The sequence below is a fragment of the Megalops cyprinoides genome, chromosome 2 (assembly GCF_013368585.1).
Source record: "Megalops cyprinoides isolate fMegCyp1 chromosome 2, fMegCyp1.pri, whole genome shotgun sequence".
NCBI lineage: Eukaryota > Metazoa > Chordata > Actinopteri > Elopiformes > Megalopidae > Megalops > Megalops cyprinoides.
Genome location: NC_050584.1, coordinates 20,553,252 through 20,563,247, shown reverse-complemented (window position 1 = coordinate 20,563,247; position 9,996 = coordinate 20,553,252). Strand labels below are relative to the sequence as shown.

Sequence of the window (9,996 nt, the reverse complement as noted above, 5' to 3'; positions counted from 1 at the left end):
CATGCCCTTATTTAAAGATTATTATTATTATAAGTTAATTTTGCCAAATATCTGCATGTGCTATTGATCCAGTAAAGTGAAGGAATATTCTGTGTTTGCCATAGAGTGTTAGTAGGTGAATGCATTTCAGGTGTTACAGTAGACTTTCAGACTATCTTCCATGGAGCAAACCTAGAAACAAGGACTTGCAAAAGGTCGGCTTTTACCAAGTTAAGGTGTGAGTCACTCCTCTGCCATGACTTTGTTCCTCAACAGGCTGATCAAGCGTAGGTGAACTGTATTTAATCCATGCCCATATCCCAGAATTCTGAGAGGTGTTGCCAAAGAATAGCATGAGGTGCTTCACCCTTAACCCGCTCTTTTACCCTATGGGGGAAAAAAAAATCTTATTTATAATAATGTCTGGTTAGTGTTAATGTATGTTAAAAAAAATGAAAAACACTAATTGTTATCATTGTATTGTGTACTCTGGCTAATAAATACTTTATTGAATCCTCAATGCACAATTCAAAGTGTCCGTTTCTGCACAGGCAAAGTCCATGACAAACATGAATGTTACGATGACAATATAAGAGATGTTGGACAATAAGCAAATGCACAGAAGAATACCACTGAACAGCAGACACATTTCTCCTAGTGTCCCCTATATTTCCTCTTAGTTTTTCATTAGTCATCTTGTTAACCTCCTTGATATACCTCACAACACTTCTTAGGTCAGTGTAAAGGGAATAAACATTTTGTGTAGCTGATTACAATGACTCTTACAGTATAGCCAATTGACGTGCAGTCTCATTTGACAGAATCACTGCAGGTAATTACATAACCTTACTCTTGGTCATTAAAGAACACCACAGCCAAATATGTAAATGACTAATAATACACATTAGGGTGTTCCGCTCCATTTAAACCTTCACATATGTACCTACTTCTACACAAGGAAACAAAATGACCTTTTTGACAGTCTACATTAGCATATAACACTGAGACTGTACCATTAACATTCAACCAGCATTTAGACCCAAAATATAGACAGTTTAACTTATTCAGGTGTCTTGGGTTACAGCAGAAATCGGAAATTGTATTTCTGGTGACAGCTGTGATCAATGCAGGTCACCCTGGATATGACAGTCTGCTCAGCAGATAAGGCCATGTAATGTGTTAAATACAAAGCTGATTAAGATGGCTGTTTTTTTTTTTTTATTATTTAAACAGCTTTTCTGAAGTAGCAATGTTAGTTGCCGAGGGGACAGGGGTGAGCTCTTCAGCACATGACTACATCCTCTTCATCTGAGCCATGAGCTCGTCTAAACTCTGCTCTGTGTCCTCCACCGTGTCTCCAGCAGATGCCACTTCCCGCTCCTGCGGATAATACACGATACTCCATAAGGCAATGAAGACCAGCCACCTTCACCCATTCACAGCACTACTTATGGTTTTATGAAACATTATCATTGGAATATTCTTCCTCTAGTCAACAACAGGAAAATTTACCATTGAAGTCAGCAAATACAGTTTGTTGTTAGCTAATACACACAATTCATCGATGGCGACAGGTAATAACCACTTTACACAGTGGTCCCGTTTGCATAATGTCCTTACAATGAATTTAATAACATTGATTTTATTCAACTTCCTGTCCAATAATACGTTATTTAAAAAAAAAAAAAAAAAAAATTCAAAAATGTTGCCTGCCACCTGAGCAGAAAATGTTTATACAAGGTTTTGATAAGCACATCAATGGATTTCAAGGAGCTGTTCTAGGTCAAAAAAGCACAGGTTATTAAAGCCAAGTATGCCAATGTGCTTATTTTGAGCCCTCCCCATCCCACTAGCTTGCTTCTGCCTCTAATTAACATTTTGGTAAGTAGTTACCCATCCACCTATAGTCACTGGATGACTCATTTGTTCCTTTTTTATACCAATCTGCATAAGAATTAAGTAACGATTTAGTTACACAAGAGTGTATTTAAGTTTTCTGGAGGAATGTATCCCCTGACACTGTGCATTTTCAGAGAACATTTACCGTATGCTAATCATGACATTTCTCAAGGAGAGAAACCTTGACATAGTTGTTTTGCACAGGAATAGTGAGGAGAATCTGTCAATGTCCTGACCTTTCCTGGAATAGTGTATGCCACTGTGATCCCTTCAGGTAAGTCTGGCACGGGCTCTGTGGCGTCGTCTTCCCCTGTGACTTCAGAGACCAGCTCTATCCCTGGTAACAAGCACACAGAGGCATCTTTAAAAAAGAGGGCACCCCCACCTGGTGCTTCCCTGCAAACCACCTGCACCTCTACAGTATCACAGCACTCAAAACTAAAAATGAAGTTTGTAGACCTTATTTCTATCAGTTCCCCTTTTTAGGAGGAAATAAATGTGTAAAATGACAAAGCCTTTCATTCATGACACTGGTTGTACGCTGGCCCCTCTACAGAACATGCGTTTACACTCGCAACATTCTTACCCCACTCATTGTCCTCATGAACAATCTCTTCCTCCTTCTCAACCATCACTTCCTGTTTTGGCCGCTCAGCCGCTTTCCTCTGTGGGAAGAAAATGCAGCTGATTCATAAATGCTAGAGAGTACACATCTGAGTTAGTGCTAGCACTGATTTATTAATGATGGCCAGTGTGCATTCTAGTGAGAGCTGGGGCTCTTTTGTAAGCGACAGAGAATGCACGCTCCAGGCAGTGGAGGAAGTGATATATTAATGACAGGCAATTCACATTCTAGTGAAAGCTGAGATGGATTTGTTAAAGACAGAGTATGAACATTCAGGTAAGTGGATGCACATGATTACTTAATGACAAATAATGCAGATTCAAGTAAGTGCAGGGACTGATTCCTTAACGAGGGACCATGCACATGAGTGAGTACAGGAACTCATTCATTAATGATGGACAATGCACATGAGTGAGTACAGGGACTGATTCATTACTGATGGACAATGCACATGAGTGAGTACAGGGACTGATTCAGTACTGATGGACAATGCACATGAGTGAGTACAGGGACTGATTCATTACTGATGGACAATGCACATGAGTGAGTACAGGGACTGATTCAGTACTGATGGACAATGCACATGAGTGAGTACAGGGACTGATTCATTACTGATGGACAGCCAGTGCACATGAATGAGCAGGGCACTGAGAACAGAGGTTTCTTCCATCACCTTGTACTCTTCTTGCTGCTTCCTGCAGAATCGGTCATCACACTGAGGGTTTGCCTTCATGGACATGGTGGGAAAGAAGTCTTCCATGGCATTGTAGCCAAGATAGTAACTGACTTTTCCAAAGCCCAGGAGATACCTAATGAGCAACAACATTCGCTCAGACCTCTGAAATTAAATATTTTTCCTCAATGTGGCAGTGAACCTTTTTCCTGTATAGCACTTTCAGAAAGGCTTAGGAAACTATACATTTTTGGCCATTAAAATACTTATTTTCTATAATCCCGAAGGACAATTACTACATGATTAGTAGCATTTAAAAAGAAGTCTGCATTTGGGAGCAAACAACTATATAACTTTCCACATGAAAGACATGTGAATCCTCTGAAACCATAGAAAAGCCTGTGCAAACAAGATCTGCTTACTTCAGCACGTTCTGCACTAGCATCCCGGCCACCACGCCCATGGTGGTGGGCAGGCTGGCTGCACACACCCCCTCCCTCTTCAGGGTCTTCTCATCGATGTTAGCTGCCACCACCAGGGGAGGAGCACACTGTCACACAGACAACATGCAGTTATTAGGAGGTGGCACAGGCCATTACATGCCTGGGACCACATGTGGGTGAGCAGGCTTTATCAACAATTTAATGGGTAGAGTGACTATGTTCAGAAAAACTCACTGAGAGGAACCAACCGAACTCTTGACAGCATGAACGGTTCAAACCAGTGAGCAAATTATGGTGCATGTCACCTCTACCTATTATGTTACATGCCTGCCACTCTTGTGCACCAGTGTTCTGAGGTCCTTGCAGGTGTCCATTAACAAATCTTACGAAGTAAATGCCACCAAAATTGCCATGCTTAAGAATCTCTTAAACAACAAATACCACAGTGTATTAGTTCTAGATGTCCCTATATGAAAACAGTAGCCCTGATCCTGTCAACGGCTAAAGATGTCTAACAAATCATAACAGAGTTCCTAATTTCCACCTCACTCCTATACCTCTTATCTTGCACTTTGTACATACCAGTTTTATATAACATTGCTATTTATTTGTGCTTGCTATTTATATATGTTTTTTGTGCTTCTGGTTAGATGCTAACTGTATTTCATTGGCTCTGTACCTGTATGCTGTACAATGACAATAAAATTGAATCTAATCTAATCTAATCTAATCTAATCTAATTAAGATGTTCAATGCATGACACCCCTGCATCTTGTTAAGCAGGGACTGATTCCCTTGTAATGGAATCATAATATCACAAGAAACATAAATCAAATGTGTAGAACACAGCTGGTTACCAAAAGATTTTATACATACTGCAAAGCAGGCTGTTTCTCCAGGAATGATGAGCTGGATGTGTCCAGATACAGCATTTTCACTCACTCCAGACTCCATCCAGATCTGTCCCAGTTCATTACAAGCCTGAAAGCACAGAAGCGCACCTCATAACATGTTTGCCTACTAAGAGTAAAACAAATGCACCACCCACACTTTAGGGGAACCTTTCATGAAGTTAGTGATGGGCTGAATGAGTGAGGGACGTTACAGCTTTTATGGCTGTTTAGTGCACACTGACAACACTGTCATATTCATTATATATGTATGATTCAGGTGCTCTCACTTTTCAGAGCAATATACAATACGACATTGGAACTTACTGTATTTATGGCCATGCGAGCTTCAAAGTTATCCACACAGCTCAATACCAGGTCGACAGGCTGTCCTTCCTGAAGCCCCCCATGGCTGTAAACACACAGCATTTTAGATTTTTATATTCACATATAGCATGAAATACAGAACAGGTGTCTCAAAAGGTGTGCAAACCAGAGTGAGAGCAACTGCCAAGATCGCCCATTGAGGCACAATAAGCAGAGGTTCTGTGAAAGGCATGACATGCGAAATGCAGCAATATCCTGTATTTGTCAATGTCAAATCAACCTGAAATCCAATTTGACATCTGTCTGACATCTAACATCCAATTTAACCCAGACCAAATCGGCTCAAAACACACTGCTCACCTAATGCGATCCATGAAATGTGTGAAACTGTCGATGGTGGTGATGTTGTAGTTATGAGTCTCAAACAGCACATCTGGGTTAATGCTCCTGTGGACAGAAATGCGACAGCATGAATATAGCAGTATGCAGTAAAAGACAGTCATGTCATCATTAGATTATTCTATTTTAGTAATAATTGCTTTTGTTTTCACCCAGTGCCACAAAGACATACAGTAGGTTGAGTACCTCAGTGTGTGCTCAGCAGCCTCAACTTTGCTGAGTCCGGCCTGGTGGGGCTGGAAGAAGAGCCTGTTCATGTTTGCTAGCTCCACTTTGTCATAGTCAAACAGCAGCAACTGCAACACAAGCATATACACAACAACATCAGCATTATATGCTATAAAATTGGTTGGGTGTATTCATTCAATCTAACGCTACGGTAAAAGAACTAAGTATTACCACTGATATACAGATAGCGTGCTGCTGGTCTTCTCTGCGTTTCGCTGTGCTTATAGAATCATAGAAACGTAAAGCGTTTATTACCTTACCAATGCCACATCTTGTGAGCATTTCGGCAGTCACGCTTCCTACTCCTCCAACCCCGACCACAGCCACAGAAAAGGTGCGGATTTTCTACAAACAAAATGTGGAGAGGAAGCATGTATTACTCATAACAACAAACTTTAATGTGACAGTAATCCAGCCATAAATTACTCCTCACCTCATAGTCTTGAACAATTCCCATGCGCTTCAAAGCCATGAGACGACTAAAAGACAGGGAATAGAAAAAATAATGTTGCTATTGTCTGGATATTAAACAGGAAGGAGAATCAATGGCACATGATTTATCTGGGTTATTGCTAGCCAGAACCACTTCAGAGGTGGCACGTACAAACCCATCCCTGACAGATGTTCACCCTGTAGGCTGAAATCGGATGGCGTACCTGTAAGGATTTGAATCCACTACCTCGGCACTCATTTTCTCAATCCTCGGTCTATGATGCGTCTGACTGCCACCGGCATCTTCTGCACACCGCTTCTGCTTACACTTGATCAATTCGTTTTCCAATTCTCGGACACGCAGCTTAAGTTCTTCAACCGTAGCCATGCTTTTACTTATAAGGTGACAACACCCTGTTGATGTGACTGTGGCGTTAAAGCAGAGACTTACGCATAGACTCACACGGTCTTTCGACACGTCTGCACAGTTCTCATCAGCTGGTCGCCTGGAGTAACAGTATTACACGTCCGACTGAAAACAAAAGAAATTGGCTACGACGTTCCGATTTAGACAACTATCTATCTTGTACTTAAGAAAAAAAGTTGATGAACGACAGAAACATTTCTGGATGCCAATAAAACGGAGTCTAATGCAAACAAGTTGTATCTACCATTACACTAAAGCATTCTGGTCATTGTTTGCTGGTTAGTTACAACAAAGCTGCCTTGTTTTTGGTTCTGATAAAATGTTCCATTTATTTAACTAATAAATTATTTTGGATATGTACGGTAATGTGCAATGTAAATTTAAAAATTGGTTGATGATGCTATCCAATATACGGAACCAATGAATGTAGCTTGCTCTCTACTGACGTTACACGAACGGTGTCCGACAGAACATTTACGTCGGACTTTGTACTCAAAAAATATGGTTCCCTGATCGTACGGATCCAGTGAGCAACTTAACAAGCTAGTGTCTTCTAGCTATAATAGCTAAGTAAATATGGCAGGTGAAACAACGGCTGTCCGTGATCAGCACAAATTCAACATTGCGGATCTGCAGAAGTATTTATCGAAAAACATACCAGGTGTTTCAAGCAGCGAGACATTCACTGTCAGGCAGTACAGGTAGCTAACTGACGAACAGTTTGCTGTTATTTAATTTCTTAATTCATTTCCGTCTACATTTATCCGGAAATAATTATAACAATTAGTTATAATTAGTAACTAGTAAATTAGTTATAATTAGTAACTGTTAGTTAGTCAATTATACTTTGTATGTACTTGTGTTTGTACTTTGTGTCCTACAGAGCGGGACAGTCGAATCCCACATTTCTTCTGCAGACTTCCAGTAAGAGTTATGTGCTCCGAAAGAAACCGCCAGGAATGTTGCTTCCTGGAGCTCACAAGGTAGACTGCTGGCTCACAATTCACTAAATTAAATGGTAGCTATTCCTGTCCCCACTATTCCAACGGACAGTGACAAAAATGAATAAAAAACAGATACTTTAAATCAGGAATAATCAGGATTATTATTTAATGTAATCTTAATGGTCAATGTCATATATAACGTGACGATTGACGATTACATTTGTGGAATTCATGGATGCATCAAAGGAGCGCAGCCAGGTTGGATGTTGCAGCAATCCGGGTGTTCAGACCTAATGATCCACAAGAGGGCGACATATAATCAATTATAGAAATAAATGATGCTGCAAATGCTAGTGGCAGGCTTGATTTGTTTCATGAAACTAGTATCGTCCCTATTCCTCTTGTTGAATCAATAATGACACGTTATATTAATGCAGTCCCGATATCTCATTACTACTGCTAGTTTGTACGTCAAATGCAAGTCAGAAGCAAAGCAATTTACATAATTTACATATATTTGTGTTTCATGAATCTGTTTAGTGATGTGCATAATTCTTTATTTTGGCAAGGATGATCTGTTGACTGTATGTACAGGTGGACCGAGAGTATCGTGTCCAGAAGGCCTTGTTCTTGGCTGGATTCCCTGTCCCTCAACCTTTGCTGTACTGTGCTGACACATCGGTCATTGGGGAGGAATTCTACATCATGGAGCATGTGCAGGTAAAGCTGTACTTACAATTCTCACTCCATCATTGGGGAGAAACATGGTGTTTGATCCTTATAAGGGCAAATACGTGTTTTGGCACAATATGTTTTCAGCAGTTTCCATGATCAAGTTTTTTCTGCCTGTAGGTGATTGACTATTTCAATAGCTGCAAATTGTAAGTTAAGTTAAATACTTAGGTCAGCATTTTTTTGTAATAAATGCTGTTACCGTTTATTTTTGTCCAATAGTATCACTAGATCCAGTCAGTGACCATGTACAGCTGTGGAATATCCTGTGGTCTCTGAGGAATAAAGCATCCTTTTCTGTGTGCCCTAGTGACAAGTCTTGATGGTACACTTCACAGCGCGCTGTGATCCGAGCTCTGCCCCTTCTGTCTACTGCAGGGGCGGATATTTCGGGATCTCGGGCTCCCGGGGGTGAGCGCTGCCGAGAGGGCTGCTCTGTACATCGCTGCGACTGAAGTCCTGGCCAGGCTGCACTCCATCGACCTGACAGCTGTGGTCCTGAGCAGCTATGGGAAAGGCGCAGGGTACTGCAGAAGGCAGGTAGGCCACCTGCAACCCACCCACCGCTGCAGAGCCATGCTCCTGCAGTCCGCATGAACATCGCCCTGGGACATTGTGCTAACAAGGTGTTTTCTGTTGTGCTTTCTCAGGTTCCTAATATGATTGATGTTGCTACCAGTGGGCACAAGCAGTTATTTTCGTTGGTGCAAACTGACAGACAGTTAACAGTGGCTTTTCTGTGCCTCAGACACTTATGGAAAAGAGGCAGTCATTGATTCAGCATCATTTCAGGAACACTTAGAGGACAGTATTAAATTTTAGTATTATATGCTAGGTGTGAAGTACTTCCAGTGATGATGGAGTATTCTGAACTGTGTCTTTGAAGTGTAGAACCTGACCCTCCTCCTCCCATGATGCAAAGCAGCCTTATGACAGACAAGCTCAGTGAAGTGAGCAAAGGAATACCACACCCAGTGGACAAATGCTGCTCTTCTTGTAGATGGTGCTCCAGTTTCTTAAAGACACCTTAGAATCATGAATCATGGCACAAAGCTTTTTGACTTTATTTTTGTATCTGTGTGCAGTGTCTGAATTGTGGTGATGAGTTCTTTGTTTGAAAAACTGAGCATGAAGCTAGTCAGCTAAAGCAGAAGCGGAGGTGACATTCCCAGCTCATATCAAGGGAGATCGGCCAGCTTGGAGAGAATCTTTGACAGAAGAGAAGTTGGGTTTCAAGTGTAAAGGACGTGGTTACGAATGCTCACTCATACATCTAGATACTTTATACATATCAGAAAATATTCCACATTTTATTTTCACCAGAGTTCCCCTTGCAGGCATTATGTAGTCAGTGGTAGACTTGTCAATCAAAATACAGTGAGATTTGCCAACTAAGCATGCTGGGGCTTGTATATCACCTCCATACAACTTCCAAGCAACCTTGCATTATAAGCTGCTCTTCCTTCTAATTATATGCAACACTTGTTTGCAAACAGCAGAACTGGCTAAACGTCTTTTTCATTTGTCAGTGACAGTGCATTTATTGCAAAAAACAAATTATTCCTGTAAAAGTTTCCTTGTTGACAGCACAGTGTAGTATTTGACATGCCATAAAGTCAGTCTGTCATCCAGTCTGTTTCTCATAAATTATGTACATATCATATTAATGCCTTACATCTCTCTGATTAATATATGTAGATAGAAAAGAGTGGGAATGGTAATTGTGTCTTTGTTGATTGGTTTTTGAATTGAATTACATCTGTGAGTCAAATTGCAGTTTAAATTTTATTTATGTTTTCTGCAGGTGTCCACTTGGACAAGACAATACAGAGCTTCTGCCCACCAAGAAATCCATTCCATGGATAAGCTTTCAGATTGGCTGATGAACAACCTGCCCTCCGACGACAGTGAAGTGACCCTTGTTCATGGGGATTTCCGCATGGACAATCTGATTTTCCATCCTACTGAGGTGAAAAGATGTTCCATTTTGTGTCAGTA

At 40.9% G+C, this 9,996-nt stretch overlaps 2 protein-coding genes across 2 annotated transcripts in view; one reads left to right on the top strand and one right to left on the bottom strand.

Moving 5' to 3' along the window:
- Positions 1-57: 57 nt before the first annotated feature.
- Positions 58-6,390, bottom strand: uba5 (ubiquitin-like modifier activating enzyme 5). The gene is made up of 12 exons (XM_036521374.1): positions 6,120-6,390; positions 5,897-5,942; positions 5,719-5,808; positions 5,422-5,531; positions 5,197-5,283; positions 4,837-4,921; positions 4,496-4,600; positions 3,599-3,726; positions 3,177-3,312; positions 2,465-2,543; positions 2,115-2,215; positions 58-1,359 (listed from the first exon to the last, which is right to left on the bottom strand). The coding sequence occupies exons 1-12, from the start codon at positions 6,281-6,283 to the stop codon at positions 1,273-1,275; spliced, it is 1,218 nt and encodes a 405-aa protein (XP_036377267.1). The 5' UTR covers positions 6,284-6,390; the 3' UTR covers positions 58-1,272.
- A 422-nt stretch (positions 6,391-6,812) lies between these two features.
- acad11 (acyl-CoA dehydrogenase family, member 11) overlaps positions 6,813-9,996 on the top strand; it is a 43,499-nt gene continuing 40,315 nt past the window's right edge. Inside the window, exons 1-5 of the mRNA XM_036516974.1 lie at positions 6,813-7,023; positions 7,206-7,305; positions 7,861-7,986; positions 8,377-8,538; positions 9,803-9,967. Coding sequence (XP_036372867.1) covers positions 6,899-7,023; positions 7,206-7,305; positions 7,861-7,986; positions 8,377-8,538; positions 9,803-9,967 — 678 coding nt within the window. The 5' untranslated portion in view covers positions 6,813-6,898. The remainder of the gene's footprint in view (positions 7,024-7,205; positions 7,306-7,860; positions 7,987-8,376; positions 8,539-9,802; positions 9,968-9,996) is intronic.